The sequence below is a fragment of the Passer domesticus genome, chromosome 18, assembly GCF_036417665.1.
Source record: "Passer domesticus isolate bPasDom1 chromosome 18, bPasDom1.hap1, whole genome shotgun sequence".
NCBI classification, from domain to species: domain Eukaryota; kingdom Metazoa; phylum Chordata; class Aves; order Passeriformes; family Passeridae; genus Passer; species Passer domesticus.
The window spans coordinates 7,605,030-7,628,702 of record NC_087491.1 but is presented as its reverse complement, the minus strand read 5'-3'; the positions used below and the strand labels follow the sequence as shown (position 1 = coordinate 7,628,702).

Genomic DNA, 23,673 nt, shown 5'->3' with positions numbered 1-23,673 from the left:
GTAACAGCCCTCCCCCACTCATCCCCGGTTTTGCCTCATTTCTGATGATGTGAAGACAAAAACATCCATATATCTGATACTGTCAGGCCAGGGAAAAAAAAAAAAAGCAACGTAAGATTTCTTGAAATACCTTTGATATATTGAAACCCCAGCAAATCAGAGAAATTGGAATAAAGGATCAAAGTGCAGTTACTTAAAACAGTCCTTGTCTGGAGCTGTTTGCTCCTTTCTCATCCTCAGGGAAGAAAAAGCCCAGACATGCACCACGATACAGGGAACATGTTCTACATTTGCAGTAACTTTGCATACTACTGGCAAAAAAAATGGATTTATTTCTGTGTTTCACATACCTAAATTCTAGTTTTCTTATCTCTTTGCCATCTCAAGAACCCACAAACTTTTCTCCTTAAGTTCCCTCTGACAAGTTATTTAAAGTTTTTAAATTGCAGTTTGTGCTTAGCATTTTTATGATGATGCAGCCTGTACATTAATTCACACTCATAATATTTACTCCTTTACTAAAGAGTAATATGCCTTGGCAGCTCTAATCATAGCAATTAAAGATAATTTATTGATGACTGAAGATGATCTATTTATAGAGGATAAATCTTAAATATTAAGACCCTTTTAAGAAAATACTCTGCTGTTGGGTTCAAATATTTAGTGTCAGTTTTTCAACACATGAAAAGCTGCCCCATGCAGTGACCCAAAGCCAGGAGCCTGCCTGCAGGAGCAGTGAGCTGGGAAAGTGCTCAGTTACATCCAGACAGCCTCTGACTGCCATTGCTCGTGCTTCCACAGGAACCAGCTGCTGCTGGAGATGCCAAGCTTGAACTCTGGAAATTCAGATCAACTCCTGTGCTGATCAGAGAGAGATGACAGGGCTAAAAGAGCCATCAGTCCAGCCCAAGAGTGTTTATGCTTTTACGTTCTTGTCTCTTCTATGGGGTATCATGATGGTCCACTCCAGCCAGGATTGGAAATTCTAGAGGATTCTGTTCCTTTGAGACTTTTTTGCTTTTGAAGGAGATGCCACTGAACCTTGTTCTGCTCATTTCACTGTCTATAAAACGGCTATAAGAGCTCTTTACCATTCATTTTAGGGACTCTTACTTCACTGTTAATTGTGTAGTACTTTAAATTCCTCATCAGAACCATTGCACTCAGCTGTGATATAAACGGGCTCAAGAGGTGAAAGCACTGCCGAGCTCTGCTCAGCTCCTACTCTGTGCTGCAGTCTTGATTCCTCCACACGGGCCAGACTCCTTCCCAGCAACAGCCGGAATAACTCCCCTGAAGTTGGTGCATCTGTGCCTGCTTATGCCAGCACTAAATTTAGCCTGTGCATTCATCATCAACTTGTTCCAATGAGTTAGTTAGAAAAAAATCTCCAAGCAGAGTCATTCCTGTTAGGAATAATCACTTAAAGAAGCTGTCCCTGCGGGCAAGAGCGGCACAGGACACGCAGGTGCCGGGGCTGTTCCCCGGCGAGCGGCCCCGCGGGCGCGCAGCCAGCCCGGCCACAGCGATCCGCCCTCGGCACCCATTCCCGAACTCCCGCAGCAAAAACAACGACGGTAGCGGGCAAAGCAACGAGCCAGAGCACAGCCCGGGCGCTGCGTGTGCCCTGCGCCGGCCCCGTTCCCGGGCAGCCACCCGGGCACAGCGCGCTGGCGCTGCCCTCACACGGCGGCCCAGGCCCCGCGCCCGCCTTGGCCGCCCCCGCCCCGCCGCCATCTTAACTCCTGGCAGCCCCGCGCCCTCCGCCTGCGCTGCCGCCCGCGCCCCCGGCGGGACCAGCCGGGCCCCAACGCAGCTGCGGCGAGAGCGACCTGAAGGGGAAGAAGCGGCTTGCGCCGGACCCACGGCTCTAACGAGGGTGCCGGGAAAGGCCGCACCGCTCTCCCGCACGGAGCCAGCGCCGCCCGTCCCCAACATGGCCCCGCCCGCCTCACTTTACCGCCCGCAGGCCGGCGGGCGCGTCGCTGCGGTGACGTCACCGCGCGCCCGTTTCCATGGGAACCGGAGGCGCGGGCGGCGGGAGCGCCACGGGCCGCGACCGCCGGGAGCGACCCCCGAAACCCCGGGACCGCAGGGAGCGACCCCGATCCCCCGGGACCGCCGGGAGCGACCCCCGAAACCCCCGGGACCGCCGGGAGCGACCCCCGAAACCCCGGGACCGCAGGGAGCGACCCCGATCCCCCGGGACCGCCGGGAGCGACCCCCGAAACCCCCGGGACCGCAGGGAGCGACCCCCGAAACCCCGGGACCGCAGGGAGCGGCCCCCGATCCCCCGGGACCGCCGGGCCCTCCCGCTCCGGGGATGTTCGCGGACAGGACGGCACCCGGTGCCGACGTGCGGTCGCTGTGGAGGAGCGCCCGGAGCGCGCGCTGCGAGGCGGTGAGACCCCGGGGCGGCCCCGCTCCGCGCTCTTGCACCGCCGGGCCGGGCACGGGCGGCTGCGCTTCCCCGGACCTTCTGCGATCGTGCCCGACTTGTCCCTCCCTGATCACCCGCCGCCCCCCGCAGTGCCGCGGCCCGGACCGAGCCCCCCGCTCCGGGAGCTGTTGGCACCGTGCGGGGCCGTCCCGTCAGCGCCGTGCTGCTCCAGCCCCCGTGTGCGAGCTGGCAATGAGCCCGCCCAGCGGCTGCGCCCGCAGCTGGAGAGCTGGTGCTGCTGCGCTGGCACCGTGCGCGCTGCTCGCTCCCTGCGCTGCAGCTCGCTGCCTTCTTGGCTTCTCCCATCCTTCCCGTGCCGTGCTTTAGAGCACTGAGTCTGGCATTCGGGCATCTGTGCCTCCGGTCAGGTCATGGGAAGGTCACAAACGCATCCCCAAGAGCTGGGCAGGTACAGAGGTACCCTGTGTTTAACCAGAGCTGTGCAGAGGGGCTGGAATGTCAAACAGCAGGAAGGGGAAGGTGCTTTAAATGCGTTGTGCAACACTTGTCTTTCTGCTCGGATTATAGACTGTCTGTCTTCTTTTACTAGAAAACTTGCCAGACTGGGAAAATTTCAACAGCAGAAGCTGCAGCACAGTCCCACACAGCCCGAGATGCTGCGGTGCAGACAGAGCAGAGCAAAGATGCTGTCCAAGACTTGCAGCAAGAAGTCCAAGTAGATTACGCTGGGCTTCTGTCATTCCTTCAGAGAGTGGAGGATACTGTTATCAAAGAACTAAATAAAAACTGGAAAAGTCATGCCTTTGATGGCTTTGAAGTGAACTGGACAGATCAGGATGAAACAGTAAGTGACAGAATTCAGGTCATAGTCCAAGCAGAGTTCAGTTACTCTAAGTTGTTAGTCCTTATTGCTGTGATTATTTTTGCCAAGTTCTAATAATTAAACATTACCAGTTGGATTGCCTTGGGGTTTTTTCAGCTTTCTCCTTGCTTGGTAACACTGTTCTTCCTGCTGGTGGCTGAGCTGTAGCAGAGTGAGAGGAGGAAGCCTGCAGTTGGTGTAGGCTCTTCTTCAGCCCCTTCAGAGCACTCCAGCCTAGCAGGGATCTAGGAACAGTTGCAGTCAGTGAGTTGGCAGCTCTGCCTGCTTGGGTTTGTTTAGTGCATGCTGCTCAGGAATGGAAGCAATTTGTATCAGACAGTATATGTTGGGACTGGCATTTTCAAACTGTTACTTGTGAAGCTCAGTGAGTGCCAAACTCACACCTGGCAGCTGCTGTTAATTCTTAGGCACAGCCTTCCAGAGCAGTGCAGTCTCTGAGAGGTTCTGTTTGAGTGACAGTTGTGTTGTAGGCTTGTTTCCCAACAGGGATTCAACAACCTTTTCACATAAATTCTTGGACTGAGGAAAACCCACACTGTAACCCCACAGTCACACCAGGGGTGGGCACGGATCTCATTTCTCTCTGTTCAGAGATTGCTGCCTCAGTGCTTGGATTTGATCTCTTCCAGGTCTTGTGTTTGCATACATTGTCATACCCAGAGGCTCAGGATCAAAACCTGCAGGTCACCAGTGTTTCCTGGAATGCCACAGGATCTGTCATTGCATGTTCCTACGGCCGGTGAGTATCCAGAGGGATCTAGGAGTGCAGCTGAGGCTGATGTGATGTCTCAGGCTGACCTGAGGTCTAGATATGTTTGCTTTCTCTGCAGTAATAAGCTGACATATATATATATAAATATCTATATATATATCTATATCTATACACACTTCTTATGCAAGTTAAATTATTAGTCTTCAAAGTAACAAAATCTCAGGCAAGTCCTGAATTATATCTTTTATTTCTTCCACCTTCCCCCCACCCTGAAAATGGATACGTCATCTTACTGATTTGTTTCTAGGTAGATTCTGTTTGAAAAATATAAAGAGCAGATGCACTTGCAAATATCTGTAGGTGAGGTTTGGGAGAATGCACTTTATCTTCACTGAGATCATGATGTTTAATGTGGTCTCTGAGCACCCTGGATGAACCTGGCACCTGTTCATGCATGTGCCTGGTGCCATGGACATGTTATAACATGTTTAAGGATTTCTGAAATAAGGGTTTCACAAATCACTTATCTAATCCATTAATGTCTGTAGCAGCCCCCTCGTTCTTGGCCCTGTTGCTGCCTTTTTTTAATGCTCCCCTTTCCTTAGATTAAAAACCCCAGCAAAAAGGGTTTTCATGAGGGAATGCATAGGGAGGAGTGAAACAGGGCAAACCCGTATGTTAGCTGCTCCTTCTGCTCTCCCATCTGCAGCTGTTTGCAGATGAGGATGTGGTTTCTGTGTCTGTGGGTACCCTCAGCAGAATTCCTTCCATGAACTTTCCATATGCACCCTTTTGATTGTTCCCATTATTTGAATAGTGAGTAGGTCTTGGAATAGGGAAATTGTACCCAAAATTTACTGGCTGCCACTTTGAGGTAAGCACAGACATGTTCTCTGTCACATCCTGTCCAAACCAGCCCCCAGAGAACTTCCATCTCCTCATGATTCCTTCATGATGGGACCCAAAGCAGCACACTGAGGTGACCAGTGGGGAATCTCTGAGCTCTGTTGGACTGGAATCCTCTGCTGTAGCTGTTTGTTTTTCAGGTTGGACGATGGGGACTGGAGCACAGAAAAATCCTATGTTTGTACCTGGAATCTGGACAGAAGAGGCTTGAATCCACAGCACCCTGACCTGGTGGTGGATGTTCCCAGTTCTGTCATGTGCCTGGCTTTCCACCCCTCCCAGCCATCACTGATAGCTGGTGGGTTGTTCTTACCTCAGACCATGCTTGAAATGTACCCTTTTCCTGCAACCTTTGGTTTCTCTCTCTGAGTGCAGCCTCAGATTTCCTGTAAAGGAACAGCATTGCAGCTCCTCAAACTGAGGAACTAATGCCTACCTACACAGATAAGTGCACTGTTACATCTGAACTGGGACTTGCTGCTTCTTCAGTGACACCTGCCTTTATATCCCCTTCTCAGAGGGAGGTGACAGAAGGAAATCCAGCCCTGGCTGTAAGGGAATAAACTTATTTCAGCAGAGCAATGTTCTCTTACACCAGAACAGGCTTTGCCTTGCACAGAACTGCCCAGCCTTTGAAGCTGGTGGTTCTGTTTCCACCATTGCTCCATTTGTGCATCTGTTCTGGGCTGTCAGACCTGAGATGTTTTGTATTTGTCCTTTCAGGTGGCCTGTTCAGCGGGGAGTTGGTGGTGTGGGACACCAGCAGGACAGAAGACCCTGTGATCTGGAGGACAGGGATGACAGATGACACCCACACTGACCCGGTCTATCAGGTAACAGAGAACATTGACAGCAGACAGGGCTGGGCCAGGTGAGAGCTGCCACTGCTCTGTGTCATCCCTTTGGTTCCCATCCACAGCCGGGCAGTTCACAGACATTTCAGCAGTTACATTCTTTTTTGGTTGGCTATTTCCCCCCTAATCTAGTTCCAGAACAGACAGCCTGTAAAAAAATAGCTTCTTACTGCCAGGATAAGTGAAAAGCAGACTGATTCCCAAACTAATTTTTTATTAAGGGAGCTGCAGCCAGTGATACTTGGAGTGGTTTAAAAACACAAATGGTAAAGTGTCACTGATCCTTGGAAGCTTAAAGCCACATGCTTTAAGGGGATTTACAAGCATGTCATGCAGTCTGGCTTCCTAAGGATTTTGCCTTTCTGGAGCCTTGTGACTCTGGAGATTCTGTGTATTTTTCACATCTGCTACTCAGGAAAATGCTGTTGTTTGGAGCTGGTTGAAAGTGCCCATAAATGCCATCCCAAAACTGAGGGCAGGTGAGCCATAGAAACTGTAATGGAGATTCAGCCCTAGACACTGGATGTGTTTCTCTCCTTGCATCAGTCTGTGCTAGCTCCCAGCTCGTTTGGTACCAGGCTGGTGCCTGGCTCTGCTCCTGTGCCACTGCAGGCCGCATGGCTGGGCAGTTGTGACTGTCCTGAGCTATGGCATTTGGCATTTGGAACAGGTTAACTGGTTACCTGACACCAAGCACAGAAACCACGCCCGGCTGTTGAGTGTGGCGACAGATGGGAAGATCCTGGTGTGGAGGGAGGAGCGGGATGGGCGGCTGGCCTTGGCTGAAGGATTTGCCATCGTGGCTCAGCAGATCCCTCGCAGCACTCGGCTGAAGAAGGTGAGTTGAGCAGCTCAAAGAGTGCTCTTTCCATAAAAACACTCTGAACCCTGGAGCCCAAGTGTCAGAGCTTGCCCTGCTACAAGAAGGGCCAGGAAAAGCCCCTTCTGAACATACACACCCTTGATCCACAGCTCCTTTGCCATATAGAAATCATTATTGGAAGACTGACAACATCTGAGGTCTTGCCATGCTCTAAAGGTGCCAGGATGGAGAACTTGCTTGTAGTGTTAATTCATGTGGAGCCATTTGTAGGAAGGATTCAGTGCTACAAACTCGAGCTGTCACAAGCTGTGCTGTGCCCAGCCCGCTGGGTCCCAGCAGGCCCTGCCTCTCCGGGGAGCCCCAGCTCACACCAGCTCTGTCTCTCCTTCCTTGCCAGGTGCCCTGGGGAGAGGCAGCCGTGGGGGTGACCTCGCTGTCCTTGTCCCACTTCGAGGCGGGTGTGTTCGTGGTGGGTGTGGAGGGCGGGTACGCCCTGCGCTGCTCCAGCAGAGCGCGGGGCCCGGCTGTCCCGCGGCCCGGCGCCGCTCCCCTCAGGGCTCCGGCAGAACTCGCCTTCGCCCCTCACGCCGGGCCCGTGTACTCCGTCAGCTGCTCGCCCTTCCACAGGCAAGTGCTGCGTGTGGGACACGATCACTGGCTCCAAACACAAAATAGCCCCTGGGGGTGTGCACGAGTTCCAAAAAGGGGCACCTGGCATTAGGAACTTGCACTTGTGGGGAAAAAACCCCATCCCTTGGCTCTGGTGAAGCTGCCTACTGGACTGCTGCATGTGGGCACACGAGGAATATTGGCATCTTCCTTAGATGATCCTGTTTGTTACAATTAAAACTCAATTTAAAACCAAGGAGATTAAAAAGTCCTTCACTTGGGCAGATCACTAAGTATCTTGCTCAAGATTTTTATGACATTAGTAGCTGCCATAATTTAAATGAGAAGCTCCCATCTCTGCCAGCAATTCACCCACCATCCGTGGAGGCCCCGAGCCCTGTTTCTGTGAAACATGCTGACAGCCCAGGTTTGCCTTTAATTTGCATGAGACAAGCCCAGCTGAACAATGCCCAGCTCTAGATCAGCAGTTCTCAGGCAGCCCTGCGCCACAACCCATCAGCGGTCAATACAAGCCCTCATTAAGCTTAATTGAGGGCAGTAACAAACAGCCCACAGCACAGCCTGGCAAGTGCTGCTTTAGGAAACACAGACCTTTACAAAGCAGGAATATTGTCCGAGGTCATGCTCCTTGACTGATTTCTGTTCTTTATCGTTAGCAATAAAACAAAAAGAGCTGTTTCTTGCTTCCTCTCTCCCCCAGGAACCTCTTTCTGAGCTGTGGGACTGACGGACAAGTTCACTTGCACTCCATGTTGCAGACACAGCCCCTCTTTGCTCTACAGTTATCAAAGAAATACCTGTTCTGTGTATGCTGGTCTCCAGTTCGACCACTGGTTTTTGCAGCTGCATCTGGGGAAGGCAAGTAACTGCAGGTGTCTCCTCTTGAGCATAAAATTAAGAGTGTGTATTATTTAGTCAGGTCGATTGTACTGATTAGCAGATCCCACAAACACAGAGCAGTGGCCGTTGTTTTCACTGTGTAATTAGTACAAAGGAGTAATTTATAACTTTAACAAGGTGATCCAGCAGTTATTTTTCACTTCTGATGGTACCTTTAACAAGGTGATCCAGCAGTTATTTTTCACTTCTGATGGTACCTTTAAATCTGTTGCCACAGTCATTCACAGGAATACAGCACAGCAAGATCACTGTGGCTAGATCTATTTCCAGCTTGTTTTTGACATCTACTTCCAGAACTAATGGTTTAAAACGAAAACTTTTTCCTTAGAAAAATTGCCCAAACATTTTTGAGCTAAAGAATGGAGATTTCACAGAATTTGGCAAGCTGGTTTCAGGTTTCTGACAGTAGAACAAATCCATGCTGCCTGCAGTAATGTCAGCTGTCTGTCACAGCCTAGACACCATCAGCGGGGGAAACAGGTTAAAAATAACTCTCAGTGCCAGACTAAGCAGATACTCACCTGCTGATACAATGTCTGTTGCCATGAAGCTGCAATGAATGTCTGTGTCTGCAGGAGAGGTGCACCTGTTTGACCTGGCCAGGAGCACGCAGAAGCCCACAGTGTCCCTGAAGCAGTCTGTGAGTGACTGCCCCGTGTACTGTTTGCAATTCAACACCAAGCACACGCGGCTCCTGGCAGCAGGGGATGCTGCTGGGACAGTCAAAGTCTGGCAGCTGAGCTCCGACTTCACCGAGCAGGGACCAAGGGAAATGAGTCACCTGGAGCAGCTGGCAAGTGAGATCATGGACTGAGGGAGCAGCACAACAGCTGTGTGAAGCTTGTGACTGCCCTGACTCCAGGAACAATTCCCCACTCACCTGTTCTAGTGTTGGCCTGGAAAACACAGGTAACCAACAGCTGGAGTTGCCTCCACAGAACAGTTAAATTTGCATTTAACCATTAAACACAAGATGATGTGGTTCGACCAGTAACTTTTATTCAAGCACACTGCAACATGTTTCTTTTCCCTAAGAGTTTTAAGCTAAGCACTTTAAGGTTACATCATAAAGTAACACTGATTATTGTAGAGCACAAAGAGAGAGAGACACATGCAGAGCTACAGTCAGCAAACGTGAGCATGTCCTTTGCATCTTTTGGTGCTAGTGTTTCAGATCAATTCACAAAGAGTGAACGTGTAAATTCTATGTAGTCGTAGGCAGAAGGCAGTTCCCTGCCCTTGCCATCCATGTAGGGTTTCATGTGAGAGATGCAATAATCGGCCTGTTCCCGGGTCAGGTTCTGAAAGAGAGACAGCGTGGGGGTGAGAGGGCTCTGGGGCTGCCAAGGGGCATGGACAGGCAGCCCTCCCATTCCCCGGGGCAGAAACCAGAGCAGCACTACACCCAGCATGGGAATGCTCTGGCTGTTGGCACTATTTGGTTAAGGGTTGGAAGGCCTGACCAGAGTCTTCCCACCGAACCGAAGACAGAGCAGGTAACTGGGACAAGGAAGCACTGCAAACTCTTTATTTCCCTGCCAGCTAGTGGTATTCAGACAGGAAAAACTTGCTGTTTTGGCAGGGCAGTGAGAGGGAGGAGATGTTCATACTGTCTAAACTTAGGCTCAAGCTCTTCCTTTGAATTTGCTGTCTGGAGAAACATCCCCCATCTAATTTCCCAAATGATGGAAGAGAAGTTCTGAGGATAGTGCACTCCCTTACAGACCTTTGATTAGCTCTTGTTTTATTCAACCTGAGCAGTTCTTTGGTAGCTAAAACTTTTCCTCTTCCTCTGTAGAGCCAAGAAAGCAACAGAATAGGACTGTCACAGCAATTTCTGTTTGCTGCAGGGGATCCCCAGGCACGGTCAGAACTGACTCAGCCCCACTGACATGAGCCTCCAAGCCATTAGTGCTGGGCTGTATCTATGAGCAGAAGTCTTGTGTGTTCCTCCCTGGGGTCAACAACCAGCACTTACCTGGTAGAGCTCCTCCTTGGTCACGTAGGGCTTCCCCTCGGAGCTGAGGGCGCGGAAAGCGCTCTCGATCTCCTCGCTGGATTTCACGTTCTCCGTTTCCCGGCTGATCATGAAGGCCATGTACTCCTGCAGCGAGACGTGTCCATCCCTGCCAGCGAAACACAGTGTGAGCACCCAGACACTGCACTGCCAGGCCCTCCAGAGAGGGGCTGGAACTGTTCTGGAACAAGTGAAAGTCTTAGCGCAGGAGACTCAACACCAGATCATTCTCTCAAAGTGCGTTTCTTCTTTACAAATGTCAGTCTTGCCTTCCTTAAGGCTTTCACATGAGTCACTGTAAAAACAGCCAAAGCTCTCAGCCTGTGAAGGACCTTCCAACCAACTCCCCAGCCAACACCTCCATGTCTACTGCAGTACAGAAAGTCCAACTCACCTGTTGGGATCTACAGTGTCAAGAATAGACTCAAACTCAGGGTCTGGCTCTCCTTCCTCAACCATGGGCAGATCGTAGCCGAGAGAGCGCAAGCAAGACTTAAACTCCTGGTGGTTAAGTCGTCCAGATTTGTCCTTGTCAAAGTGCCTAAAAACATAAAGCCACGTGTGTCAGTTGTTGAGTTCTGAGAGCTGTAAAGTGAGCTGAAAACTAGATCAAGGTTATAACCAGCCCCTATTCTGTACAAATGAGTTTGTATCAATAAATACATACATGAAAAATATGCACAAATTCTTAACTTTGCTTAAAAATCATCCCTTCCCCACCAAAAAAAACCCCAGCTGTATTCCCAGCTGGAGTGTATTGGCACTGTCAGCAGCAGGGGCTGCAGGCTGTTGCCCTCTGGCAGGGAATGGAGCAGCTCAGCACAAAGTGGGGCAGACAACAAAGGAGCCACAAATGGACCCTGCAAACAGGAGCCATCCACGTGCCAAAAATAAGTCCCAAAACTTCCTCTGGCCTGTGTTCCTTGCAACTCACTTGAACATCATGCTGAACTCCTTGAGGGCCTCCTCGGTGACTCCAGTGGTGTTCCTGAAAAGGAAGCAGCAAAGCTGAGTTCCTGAGCTGTAGTACTCTGAGTCCAGTGGCTGCACCACACGGTGAGGACAAAGGAGCAAACAGCCATTCCATTGGGAACACTTATACACACTTATTCCACAAAATAAAACTGTTCTACTAAGATCCCACCCTTGCTCATGGCCAAGAAGGAGCTATTCCAAAACTGCTCACTTCATCCCTCTGAAGGGAACTGGGAGGTGGTGGGCATGTACAAGCTCACTGCATCCATTGTCCTGAGCACAGGAGACTTCAGCACAGACCATGCCAGGCTGGCTGCAGGCATGGGCAGCTGTGGCTCCTGTCTTTCCTCCCACCCCAGTCAGACACTTCAAACCACACATGGGCCAGGCAGTACCGGGCTTGGATCTGCTGCTCCAGGTTGTGCTGCATCCTCATCCCCAGCTGGTCCAGCTGGTCCCACTGCTGTGCCAGCCCCACAGTGCTGTGTTCTGTGTATTTGTTGTCCAAGATAAGTGCCTCTTCCATGGCTGCTCCAAGGTCCTCAATCTTCTTCAGCTGGCTCCTCATAGCTCGGATCTCTTGGTGCTTGCGCTGTGAGAAGGGAGCAAAGAGGAGAGAAATCATGGACCACCAAAAAAACCCCTCTCAACTTAAAAAAGTTAGAACAGAGGCTGGGAGGGGAGGAAGGGTTATTCTCTTCTTTTTCTCCTAGGACTTTATGTCCACATGCTGGGATTTGTGAAATAAGATTCAAAGCAATGTTCATCTTCATGCTCACTATTGGAAACCAGAGCTTGCAAAGCAGTTCTGGAAACTAAAAAACTTCTTATTAGGAAATGTGCTAAAAATACTGTATCCTCTCTGCCCTACCCCACCTCCTTTAGGAAAAAGGAAAAAAAAAAGAAAAACTACATCAGTGTTGTTTAATGGCCTGCAATGTAAGCAGACATCAGATATGTAAACAGATAATCCCAGAGGTCTCTTCAGTATTACAAATGTCTAAAATCAATTAAGATTTTCCCACACAATTCCATGCATTTCCCTTCCCACTCTGTGTTCCCAAGCCAGCTGGAAATGCTGTTTTATCCACAGGTGCCCATCACTTACTTTAGTAGCTTCTAGCTGTGACTCCAGTGTTCCCGATTCCTCCACCATACACGACCTAAACACAAAACAACAGTGAGAGAAGGCACTTATCTCACAAAAAAATGGCATGTGGGGCTTGAAATTAACAGTCCTTCCTTGAAATGAAAAATCCTTTCAGATATTTATACACTGGTTTTGTGTTTTGTTTATTCTGACTCATCCTATTTCAGACTGACACTGTACATTTTGTCTGATTCTTATTTCTGTATTTAGTTAATTTCTAGCCCCATTTGAAAGGCAATGTGATCAGCAGCCACACTTCATGCCAGACTCAAAGCACCCGCTTTGCTGGACCTCATGGAATTAGAATTTAGTGCAGTCCCACCCCCCTGCCCCGTGCCCAGCACACACCACACACACCAACTGCAGGTGAGTCACTGGGGATGGGCTGTATTTGCAGTCAGGTACAGGAGCTCTACGAAGGTGTGTTACAAAGGGGAAAATGAGGGCAAAAAAAGATGGTGAGAACTACTGGTTTGGTTGAAAAGTAATCTTAATGTGGCATAATCCTTGCAGAGAGCTACAGACCTCTGCTGCTCAGCAGTGCCTGGTGGAAAGGTGCCTTTCCCACCCCACCTCTCCATGCTGCACCCAGAGCAGCTGAGGTTCAGCCACTCTGCCCAGTGATTTATACCCTGAGCTTTACATGCAGGTCCCCACAGTGGCCAGGGGCTCCAAGATCTCCTTCATACAGACTAGCTATGGACAGTCTCTGGATGCTGCTTTTCCCCCACCCCAAGATCCCAAGCAATCTCTAAGCAGCCGTGTTTGGGAATCTCTGTCCTTCCAACACGTACGGTGAGAGCTCGCACTGGATGACCCACACATGGACAGTGAGTCTGGGTGCTGTGCAGGTGGGGTGTCCTCTGACTCTGGGATATTAAAGTTCCTGAAACCTGAATCTCTGGTATTTCAGTCACTAAAACCAGGTTTTCATCCCCACTGGACTCTGTCTTCCCACATGTTTTTTGATCTTCTTGAGAATGGGGATTTCAAGTGCTGAATCACTCTGTAGCAATGAAAATGCACCAAACATCTGGGTGTTTCTCACCACAGGGTTAAGGCTCAGACTCAACGCCTGCCTAGAGATGAAGCACACGCCCAGAGCCTTGAGCAGGAAGCTGGGAACCAACCGTGGAAAGAACCAACAGGGAAACAAACCTCCAAGCATCTCTAAGCCGTGAAAGTTAGTTGGAAGGAAAGCGAGCCTTGGAATTAACAAGTGCGTTTGAAAACCAAAGTGAGGTAAGAAAATAAGAGGAAAAAACCTTCCAGATAGATCATCCCCAACTTCATACTGATAGACACGAATGACACGACGATATGCTATGCTAGTCAAAGGAAAGAAACCAAGTAAATTCCAAAAAGGAAGAAAGAAAGAACAGAGGAAAGAACACACCAAAACACGGCCACTGCAGTGGAGCCACACTCCAAGCCAGCACTGCCTTGCAGCAAACACAAGCAAGTACTTAATGAGAGAAAATTATTTAAATGCTGGTTGCACATACACAAAAATAAACCGTTATTATTTTCATGTAAGTCACAAATAAGTGAGTCTCAGTAAGAGACAAACTGAAATTTTGCAGTTAGCTCATCAACAGATTGTTTAAAAGCATTTTTTTTTCCTAAACTCCAAATTGTTCTTCCTCCCTTCCCCCAAGAACACCTCTCTCAGGCAGTGCTGGGCATGCACAAGCTGCAAAGCAAGGAGTGTGCATGGCAGCTCTTCTTCTGACACTTCCCTGAAGCTCTGCCTTCCCTCTCGCCAAGCCAGGCTAAGCACAGCCAGTGCCTCTTGGAACTAAATCCACGTTTTTAATCTATTCACAGAGAATTAGGGACAAATTCTGCCTGTCATATCAGCAGCCCTCTGGTAATTTGCTCAACAAAAGAGCCTGGCATGAGGATCTCTAACTCTGACCCTGCGTCTTTCAGTGAATGGCTCCTTTCTGTTCACTCGTTCTTGGACACCAGAACTAATCTACATCACTACTTGACAAAGGAGCAGGGAATTCAGCACCCATTCCAGGAAAATCTGCTCTGTTCCATTAAACTGTACAACAAAACCAGGGCACACTATTTTTGTCTGGCAGAACACAAGAGACTGTGATCATTACAGGGCAACTAAGCAGCAGAATTATCTGTGAATATTCCACCTTCTATTAGGAAAAGCTTTCTCTTTAGGAGCAAGGCCCTGGCCTCCTCCAGCCCTGAGCACAGGCTCACACACAGCATCTGCCCTGGTCCAGAGACTGCTGCCATTTGACATCACAACTTATCACAAAGCTTCCACTGTGCTGAGACTCATCCTGCTGAAGGAATTTAACTGGACAGACACATTTGCAGAGGCTTTGGTAGTCTGAAGGCATTTAAAGATCTGATTAATTCCTTTCCACTTCCAGACAAATGGCCAGCACACATCCTCATCAGGAGCCATTGCTGTGGACACAGACTGGGCTTAAAACTGCTGGCAAATTCCAATAGCTTCTTGAATTCATGTTGGAAGGTTGGTTTCCTCCTGTCATGGCTAAAATCTGTGTGGGCCATGGTTCTGCAGCAGATTAAAAATGTGTAGTTCATATTTGCAAACTACAGGGTTTTAAGACATATAATATCAGCAAAATGTTGTAAGAATCTTCCCTTCTCCTTATCACAACTTTGGAGTTTCATTGTTCTCAGAACAGTTATGGTCAAATGTTTTATTGCACTAGGCAAATCTCTTAAGCTGAAGAACTAGAAATGCCAGAATAGTTTGCCTTTGGAAAGGAGCTACACTCTCATATATCTTCTCAGCTTAAGGGCCTTTTCCTGTGCAAGCCCTCAGAGAAAGCAAGAGCAAAAGTCAGGAATTCCTTGGTGTGCCAGTGGCTGCCTGTCGTAAATCTGCTTTTGACTAGGAGATAGCTATAAGCCAATAGAAACATAACAAACTACTCCAAAATCTTGTTTCCTGTGTCTGTGCACCTCAGCAAAAGGTTGCTCTTTTTAAATAAGAGGGGTTTGAGCACAGCTTTCACAAGCGATGTAACAACAGGAGAAAACACACAGAGCAGAACACATCACCAAAATTTGAAAGATACAAAATTCAATACTAACCCATCTAGCAGGTAAGTCCTGTAGAATGTGAAGATCCAAACATCAGGCAGCAGGACAGAGACAAGACAGTAAGAGAGATATACAGATTTGGGTGGGAAGCAAACATCAAAAAGTTAAAAATCATATTTATATTTAATTATTTCATGAAGACACATACAGAACTATTTGTAAACACACAGAGAGAGAATCACAGGGTTACATAGAACAGAACTCACCTCCTCTGACCCCCAAACAGAACCTGTCAGAGCTGCTGACAGCACTGACTGAGTGCAGGCACCTGCAATGCTCAACCTTGAGACTTTTTATTTCTAACACAGTTGTTATATCTTTACTCCCTCTCCTTAGATAAAGTTATTATTAGACAGTAGCCCAGGGAAATGATTACAAAGTTTTAAGCTCTTTTCACATATTCTTTCTCTATTTGAACGCCAGTAAGATTCCCAATACACTGCTCAATACTACAGGGGCATTAACAGAAATGCTGCTGGCACTTCAGAGTCTGCTTGGAGCTATTTGTGCTCCACCTCCCCAGCTGTGCTACAGCCTAGTTCAGGAATAACAGGAGAAAAATGAAGTCCTGGATAACTGGAATTACTGCAGGAAAAATAATTCAGAAATAGGAACATTTCTGAAGTCTGTGTTCCAGGGCTTTCCCCTGTAGCTACTGGGGCCTCCCTCAAATCCCAACTGCAGGGAATGGACAAGTCCTGAGGTGCTGTTTTTCAGTAAGAGACATTTACAACTTTGACAGTCCAAAGAGATGGAGGATGAACACAAATATTACCTAAGGGATTCTCTAAGGGCAGGTCCTGGAAAGACAAACTATACCTGGTCTCCTGAATCCACTGATGGAAGGCATTGGCATGCTGAGCAAATTCCTGACGCAGTTTGTCATTTTCTTCCTGCCTTCGCTGTTCCTTCTGCAGCTCCAGTTCACGTTCCTGAGAAATGAACAACAGTCATTTCAGAGACATAAAGGGATTGGTCTCATGCTGTAACAGAAAGCAAAAACTGAAAGCACAGTTCTGAGCCTCAAAACAACATTGAATGCTGGGTGTCCTGGATACCTAGAGAAAAGCACCTCAGGTGGTAATTCAGAACTGAAGTCCTGTGAAGTGCAATTGAACCAGCAGTTGCTTCACTGCATAGCAGAGAAGTTAAATTTCTGTTACAGTCAGAAAGTGAGATATGTGTCTTGCCTTTGGAAGAGCCAAATGGAAAACCATGAGAAAAACTGACAGCAGCACAAGTTTATAGTTAATGGCAATTTTTCTTTGCTCAGGAATTTTGAGATATTTTGCCTGTATTAAGGTGACAAACTCTTGTACCTATTATCTCAGAGAACAACTTCCAGGGATGACTGAAAGGTCATCAAATATGAAGAGACTCTTTCCCTCACTGACTTGCCTTGATAATTTTCTGCAGGTTCCTCCAGGTTTCTTCAAGAGCCTCCATAGTGAACCAAGTGTAGGGGTTGGAGGCCACACGGAAGCTCTTGATCTGGCGATCAAGCTCTGCCAGCTGGTTGAAATCAGCCTGGGCAGAACTCAGGGAGGAGCGGAAAGCGTCGTGAGCTTCTCTCAGGGCTTTGATTTCCTCCAGTGAGTTGCAGCGCACAGGATCCGTCAGGTCCTCCTCAGCATTCTCAAACCAACTGTTGAAGGCAGAGGCCTTCTTTGCAAATGTCAGGAAGAGATCTTCAACCTTGAAAGGAGGAAAAAAAACCAGTTGTTCAGTAATGGAAATACTCTGTATGAGCTCACCTGGAATGAACATGCAAGAATTTGCCTTGCAAGCATCTCAGAAATTCTTATGTTAATTCTCCAGGATCTCCAAAATGGTTAGTTGCAAAAGCATGAACAAGCTACAGAAGTTGCAAGTGTGTATTTTCTATCCAGTGTACAATTAGATTTTTGTAGCCCCATTGCTGGCCACTCACCTTTCTGAAGTGCTCCTGAGCCTCCAAGAGTTTCTTTTTCCTGGCAGCAGAATTAGCCAGTAGCTGATTCCAGCGTTTCATCAGGGAAGCATGGCGGGCCTCGATGGCCTTGGACTGGATGTGCTTGGCTGCGAGCAGCTGGTCTTTCAGAGCAGTGATGTTTGCAATTCCCTCCTGCTGGAAAGCCTGAAGTCCAGCATCAAATGTTTCCTGAAGCATTAAAAGAACAAAAGGTATTTGAGATTGTATTTTTCTTTAGCCTTTCCAGTATATTTCAAACATGGATTCTTGTGTGTTCACAAGAGTTCAGCTGGTGGGGTGGCAGCAGCATCAGCACTGACCTGTTTGGTGAGCAACGTTTGCACTGAAGAGAGGTCCCGTCCGTAATCATCTGTCTTCAGACTGTTTTCCTTCTCTCCTGGAAAATGAAACAAATTTTGCAAAAATGTCATTTCTCTATCTCAAACATTCCCTCTGTTGCAGATCAGGTTACTACAAAGGCATAAAGCAGGGACAGCACTGCTGATTACTCTGGGCTTAAGTCTGCTGTTACAACAGCACATGAGGAGCTACTGGAGACCTTTGAAAATGAAGGAGTTTAAGGTTTGTTTGTAACCAAATACTGTACAGAACATACCTATCCACGACTCCACCACATCTGCTTTCCAGTTGAACTGGAGGAAGGCTGAGTTCTCATCCAATTTGGCTTTCCTCTGAGCTGCTGCTTTCTCCAGATCTGACACCTTGCCTCTGAGCCCCTTCATCTTGGCAGTGATATTTGCCTCATGGTGATTGTTCTATGTGACAGGGAGGAAAAAAAATATAGCCATCCTGTATGATGCTGAAGTCATCTGAGGCATTCAGGACATTGGTGACAGAGCAAGGACTTCAGCTAAAAGATACTGTCTCAGAAACAGCTTTGAAAGCAAAACACCAACAGCTTATTCAGCCACAAAAAATGATTAAGAGTTCTTTTCAAAGACATGACACAGAAGAGCAAGTGTATTGTAACATGAAGATGTCCTTGGGAGCCTTTGAAGGTTTCTCTTTCCTAGTTCATGCTAACCTTTTTAATGAGATCCTCTCCATTAGCACAGACATCATTCACTCTGTCCTTGTGGACAGTAAAATCAGTCTCAAATGCCTCATGCTTCTTCAGCAAGCCCTGCAAATACAAGACACAGGCACTTCTAAAAATAATTTCTCACCATTTATTAAAAAGTAATTTATTTTATAAATCAGTTAGCATAAACTTCTTCTGTCAAAAATTAATCTTAGCTGGCTAGCACGACTTACTGGTTTTCTGTAGACAAAAGGAAACTGAGGCTGACTTCCAATCAGAGGTCAAGAGATACAAAGCTACATCAAACTAAAAGTAATTTCTACAGAAAATAACATTACTGGGATGTTTTTATAAAGTGAATTTATATTTCTTACAATGTAGGACTTCAAAAGGAACAAACAACTTCTAAATTGTAAAGACAGTTAAAGAAGAGGTTTGTTATGCTCTAACCAACAATAATGCAACAATAAAGTGCTGACAACTTCCTCCATACCTGGATAGCAGCAAGTGTGTCCCCATAATCCTCACTGGCTACCAGAGTCATTTTCTCATTGATCCAGGCTTCTTCTTCCTCAACATTTGCTACAAACTGCTGATACTCCAGAGACTCCTCCAGACGCTGGCCCCTGTGTGGGGAAGGTAAAACTAGTCAGTGTTGCTTTATGGCATTGAGATGCAAGATCTAAAAACAATGTGCAGAGCCTGAACCTTATCATTCACACTTCACTCCTCCAGCAGCAGCCATGGCTGGAGCTCTAGGAATTCCTTGGATTACAAAGCCTGCAGCTGCCAAAGGATTGGAGCAAACTCTCTCCCAACAGCTTCTAATCAGGAAAAATCTCCTGGTAGTGGATTAAAGCCAGCTGATTACAAGCCTGTGGTTTCCAACTGGTGCAAGAAAAGGCTAAACACAACATACACCTCAAAAAGAGGCTCATGTTTCTACTGAGGAAGATTATCAGTAGACTTGTAGTCTGTGACCAGTGATAGATGCTGTTACATCGTATTCCTAATAACTCAGACCCTGAAATTCTATAAATCTGATCATTATGAGTCCATAACTTTGAATTAATACTGAATTTTACATAAATCCATACCTAGCAGCTGCCAACTGTTTTAACTCTTTCCAGTGATCCACAAACTGAGCCAGTCTCTGCTGTATCTCCTCCTTCCCAATTGTGTTGTCATCTGAAAGCTTCTTACCCATGTCCAGAACTCCCTAAAGAGAAACAGTTATTGGAACATTACCTGCCTTCCTCATGTGCATTGTTTGGGGTCCAGCAAAACTACTGCTGGCTTTCATCTCTTCCACAGTCAAGAAAAGTGCTGCTTATAGAGAAATCTGTCATGGGGAGAGGCTTTTACCTGGATAGCAGGTTCGTGGGCAGCTAATTCTGCTTCCAAGCGCTTGTGTTTCTTCCTCAGGTTCTGCACACCAGTCAAGTCTCTGCCATAGTCCTCTGAGCTAACCAACAGTTTCTTCTCTCTAAATTCAACAGAGAAGAGAGAAAGGTAAAATATGAAAATTAATTCTAAAGGTCCAACCTAACAAAGAAAACAAAAAAAAAAAACCTTTGATACACAACTGCTCTGCCTTGCACAAAGAATCTTGGATGCAAATTACTGTGTGAGGAAAAGATGACAGAGGGCCCATCATTGATCTTTGAAGGAGAGAATTCCTCTATATGGTTTTCTTTTAAAAAATATAGATGTCTTTTGTAAAGTTGTCCAAATTTTGTTTGTTTTAAAAGCATGACAAAAGAAGTGCTCTAACTTGAATGATTTCTGTCAGCCTCATGTCTTTCCGTCCTCCTGAGGTACTAACACCAATGTCAAAAGACCATTTGATTAATGACAACTGGCTAGAATCAAGGAAGTACTTGAAACTGAAAAAGGTTTGAATTTTTGGTAGGAGCATTCCCAAAAAGACTAGAATGAAATGTCTGAGTCTAAACAGTGTTTTTCTGCTTACTGGGATTGACCAAAGAAAACTGCAGATAAGAAACCCCACCCAAAGCAGTTTTTCTGGACTCCTATAGACGCACAGTTGTGGGAAGGCACCTCTAAAGCCACGCTAAAAGATATGAGTGTTGCTGGCAAGCCCAGAACTTCCCAAACACCCACTTGATCCAGGACTCCTCGTCGTCCATGTCACGGAAGAACTGGTGCAGGCGGTGGCTCTCGTTGAGCTTGGCGCGGCGGGCGCTGGCCATGCCCTTGATGCGCTGGAAGCGCCCGTTGATGGTCTCGCGTTTGTCCTTCACCTGGGACGTGTCAAAGGCGCTGCTGGTCATCAGACTGTCAGCCTGGCTGTTCAGGTCCTTCAGGCGGTCCTGCACACGGAGGGAGGGAGAGCAGGGATTGCTCAGAGCTTGTTTCTGTGCTCATTATGTCAGGATGAAAATCAGAATCTGACTTGCAGTCACAGGTTTTGTTAAAAACCACATTTCGACAAGTCTGTGACTGCAGTAGTTATCAGGAGCTGTACCTATAGAATTTGCTTATGACTATGATTTATCTTCCAAAACTAAAAGGGAAAGCAATACCTCATGAGCAGATATATCAGCTTCCAGTAACTGGTGTTTTTTCAGAAGGTTGTTAACAGATGCCAAGTCCTTCCCATAGTCTTCAGATGCCAGCAAAGCCTCCACCTAGGGACAGAGAAGGAAACATGGAATGAAAAACAAATAGTGTTTATGAACTCCTTGAAACTATAATGCTTTAAAACCATGCAAATTATTTCTCAGTTTGCTATGACACCTTTACCTTGTGACCTGTTTAATAGCTAAAAAAGTTCAATGAAAATTTGCTTCTTCTCATCTTATTGTTCATAACTAATAACACATACACAAGAATTTTACTAGTAATAAGTTTTTTTTTAAATAAATCTAGACTTGCTCAAAGGTAAACAGCACTCCATAAAATCTAACATCAGCAAAGGTAATAAAAACTGAAAAAAAGATGCTTTGCAAGTAATTAACTCCCATTTTATTACCTCTGAAAGCCAAAAGTCAAAGTCCTTGATGCCAGTATTGAAATTCTGTTGCTTATTAGCTTCTTTCAGTTTCTGACTCTTCTCTGCTGATTTCTGTACCAGGAATTGCCACTGGTCAGCCAGGGCAGCCAGGCGTGCCTGTCAAAAAGTGGGAAAGATAAATAAATGTCACAAATGAAACATAAAGGAAGTTCTGTGCAAAACCAGAACATGGTGGAAGTTTGGCTGTTGATCCCAGGTATGCAAGTTAGAGTCACTATTTTGAGCTGCCCAGCTGTAATTTACACCTCAATCAGAGGACAGAAAATGTATCCTCCTTGAGATCAAAGCCGAATGATTCACCCGATCTGCACTGTGTAGTTGAAACACAAAATCTTCTATAAAGCAAGACTGGTTCTAGAGGGACACTGTCCTGCCTCAGTTACCCAAACACTGCTCAAGGCAGAGCCAAGAGTGGCAGGTGCCCACCTTGACGGCGTCCTCGCTGCCGGCGCACGCGCCCCGCTCGATGAGGGAGTTGCCCATGTCGATGACGCCGCGGATGCGGTCGGCGTTGGCGTGGAGCTCGGCCTCAAAGGCCTGGTGCTTCTGGTGCTTGCTCTGCAAGGACAAACCCAACGCCATCAGGCTCTGCACAAAGGGCTCCTCCATTGTTCTCATGGGCTGGGTGGTCACCAGCTTTGTGCACAGGCTGAGCTGAAGTTCTCTCTGTGTAGGGTAATTACTGCTCGCTCCAGTGGTTACTCTCATTACCTGAGAGCCACCAAGTTTTGACCTGGCACTGAGCTGAGCTGTTCCTGCAGTAAAGATTCCTAGTTTTCAATGCAGCCCTTTGAAAGGAGCAATTACACATACCCTGAGTAGAGTAGATCATCCTTTCTATTCCTACAGTAATTACACAAATTCCTACTTCCCTTCCTAATCTATAGGTAATTAACAGAAATCACTGCTCCAGGTTATCTGCTTTCTGCACAGTTTTGATATTAGACATGCACAGCCCCATTATATATAGATAGCTACATACTGAATTAACAGCCAAAAGATTCTATAAAGACATAACTGAATTATTTAGTAAGAATTTTTCTCTGCCAAATTGAGAGCACCATGAGAACAACAGGAGCCTTGGTGTGGGAAGGAGTGTGCAGCTCTCATGGATCCATGATCCATCCACCCACCACAAATATGACAACAGCACACAAGTGACAATACAGAATTTGCAAGTATAAACTGGAAATGCTAGTGACGTTGGACATGGGTAGAGAGTGTCCTAGAGAATGGGATGAAAGGAGATGTTAGATCAAAAATAAAAAAGGAAAAATACTATAGCACTGGTATGAGAAATTCTGCATGAGCTGCTTCATTTTGGGCACTGTGAACCCCAAATCCTGAGATTTGGGGAAGCATATCCTTCAAAGCATTTGGGGAAGCATATCCTTCCTAGATCTACCAACTTGGAAAACTCAATTTAAAAGCTGCCAATTGTATATCTCCATATAATTACCATGACAACAAAGTGCAAACAAGCCTTTCTAGTTTAATATAATTTTTTTCCCAACTAAAAAGATAGTAATTTAATGTACCACACTCTGAAGTGACAAATTATTCTTTCATTTCTTACTTGTTAGCTTCCCCTTTCTTTGTTCTATCTTCTCCCTCCACATAACCTCATTTTACTCTGCTTCTTGGATTCTTACAAGTGCTGTCAGCTTTCCATCTGGTACATCTCTTTTTCTGGAGTGTTCTTTCTGTTTTATTCCCTTCTATGCTCTTGCAAGAACTAAGCCAATCAAGTTCTATCATTTACTGAATCCTCCATCTTCAGCATCTGATTCTACAAACACAAGCTCACAGATCTGACATTATGCCCTGTGTTAAATCATCACAAGTGATGATCAAACAGCCAAGTTTCTGAAAAAGGGGGACAGATCCCCATTTTCCTATGGGCTAACTCCTAAAAAAGCCTAAACTACACCATTAATGGAGCATAAATTAAACAGATCATGCAGAACACCTGCAAAACAAATAGATAAATAAATGATGCTGAATAGGAATTAACAAAAAAGCCACACCCATAGGATGAGGATCAACAGCTGTACCTGGATAGAGGTCAAGAACTAACAGAAAACAAAGAGATTGCATGAACTGATGGATGGAGCAGCAACCAGAGCTTGGGCTTACACAGAAGCTTATACAGAGAAAATAAATTCACATACCAGGCTAGTCCAAACTACTTACCAGCAGTTTGGAAAGCTATAAAACAGATTGAGAGAAGTAGTTCAGTGCATTCATACTACTTCATAAACCAGAATTAAAACATAAGAGGTAACTTTAT

At 46.7% G+C, this 23,673-nt stretch overlaps 2 protein-coding genes across 13 annotated transcripts in view; one reads left to right on the top strand and one right to left on the bottom strand.

Annotated features, from left to right (window-relative positions):
- The first annotated feature begins 1,469 nt into the window (after nucleotides 1-1,469).
- On the top strand, nucleotides 1,470-10,803 carry DYNC2I2 (dynein 2 intermediate chain 2). Of its 3 annotated transcripts, none has more exons than XR_010349032.1 (10): nucleotides 1,470-2,401; nucleotides 2,991-3,245; nucleotides 3,914-4,023; nucleotides 5,043-5,200; nucleotides 5,626-5,735; nucleotides 6,427-6,594; nucleotides 6,977-7,206; nucleotides 7,910-8,067; nucleotides 8,685-9,018; nucleotides 9,960-10,803. XR_010349032.1 is itself a non-coding variant. In XM_064393682.1 (9 exons), exons 1-9 carry the CDS (start codon nucleotides 1,937-1,939, stop codon nucleotides 8,921-8,923), a joined length of 1,893 nt encoding a protein of 630 aa, XP_064249752.1. In that variant the 5' UTR covers nucleotides 1,470-1,936; the 3' UTR covers nucleotides 8,924-10,803. The 3 variants fall into 3 exon arrangements, 1 of the variants encoding a protein (XP_064249752.1); XR_010349031.1 differs by having other exon boundaries at nucleotides 9,908-10,803; XM_064393682.1 differs by having other exon boundaries at nucleotides 8,685-10,803.
- SPTAN1 (spectrin alpha, non-erythrocytic 1) overlaps nucleotides 9,087-23,673 on the bottom strand; it is a 45,870-nt gene continuing 31,283 nt past the window's right edge. For 7 of the 10 annotated variants that reach the window (XM_064393677.1, XM_064393678.1, XM_064393679.1 and 4 more), the window contains 21 exons: nucleotides 23,577-23,591; nucleotides 21,810-21,941; nucleotides 21,342-21,479; nucleotides 20,893-20,997; nucleotides 20,471-20,679; nucleotides 19,712-19,832; nucleotides 19,444-19,565; nucleotides 18,840-18,972; nucleotides 18,350-18,448; nucleotides 17,921-18,080; nucleotides 17,625-17,701; nucleotides 17,284-17,493; nucleotides 16,752-17,048; nucleotides 16,173-16,285; nucleotides 15,345-15,362; nucleotides 12,210-12,264; nucleotides 11,497-11,693; nucleotides 11,061-11,114; nucleotides 10,521-10,667; nucleotides 10,088-10,235; nucleotides 9,087-9,410 (listed from right to left, as the gene is read on the bottom strand). In XM_064393677.1, coding sequence (XP_064249747.1) covers nucleotides 9,285-9,410; nucleotides 10,088-10,235; nucleotides 10,521-10,667; nucleotides 11,061-11,114; nucleotides 11,497-11,693; nucleotides 12,210-12,264; nucleotides 15,345-15,362; nucleotides 16,173-16,285; nucleotides 16,752-17,048; nucleotides 17,284-17,493; nucleotides 17,625-17,701; nucleotides 17,921-18,080; nucleotides 18,350-18,448; nucleotides 18,840-18,972; nucleotides 19,444-19,565; nucleotides 19,712-19,832; nucleotides 20,471-20,679; nucleotides 20,893-20,997; nucleotides 21,342-21,479; nucleotides 21,810-21,941; nucleotides 23,577-23,591 — 2,676 coding nt within the window. In that variant the 3' untranslated portion in view covers nucleotides 9,087-9,284. The remainder of the gene's footprint in view (nucleotides 9,411-10,087; nucleotides 10,236-10,520; nucleotides 10,668-11,060; nucleotides 11,115-11,496; nucleotides 11,694-12,209; nucleotides 12,265-15,344; nucleotides 15,363-16,172; nucleotides 16,286-16,751; nucleotides 17,049-17,283; nucleotides 17,494-17,624; nucleotides 17,702-17,920; nucleotides 18,081-18,349; nucleotides 18,449-18,839; nucleotides 18,973-19,443; nucleotides 19,566-19,711; nucleotides 19,833-20,470; nucleotides 20,680-20,892; nucleotides 20,998-21,341; nucleotides 21,480-21,809; nucleotides 21,942-23,576; nucleotides 23,592-23,673) is intronic. The other 3 variants (XM_064393673.1, XM_064393676.1, XM_064393674.1) reach the window with 2 other exon arrangements.

What these genes read in the sequence shown, in the direction of transcription:
- DYNC2I2 (XM_064393682.1), top strand. Translation starts at nt 1,937, where the DNA reads ATGGCCCCGCCCGCCTCACTTTACCGCCCGCAGGCCGGCGGGCGCGTC. An exon ending in GCAGCACTCGGCTGAAGAAG is followed by an intron (nt 6,595 to 6,976) that starts GTGAGTTGAGCA and finishes CTTCCTTGCCAG; the next exon opens with GTGCCCTGGGGAGAGGCAGC. An exon ending in AGCTGCTCGCCCTTCCACAG is followed by an intron (nt 7,207 to 7,909) that starts GCAAGTGCTGCG and finishes TCTCTCCCCCAG; the next exon opens with GAACCTCTTTCTGAGCTGTG.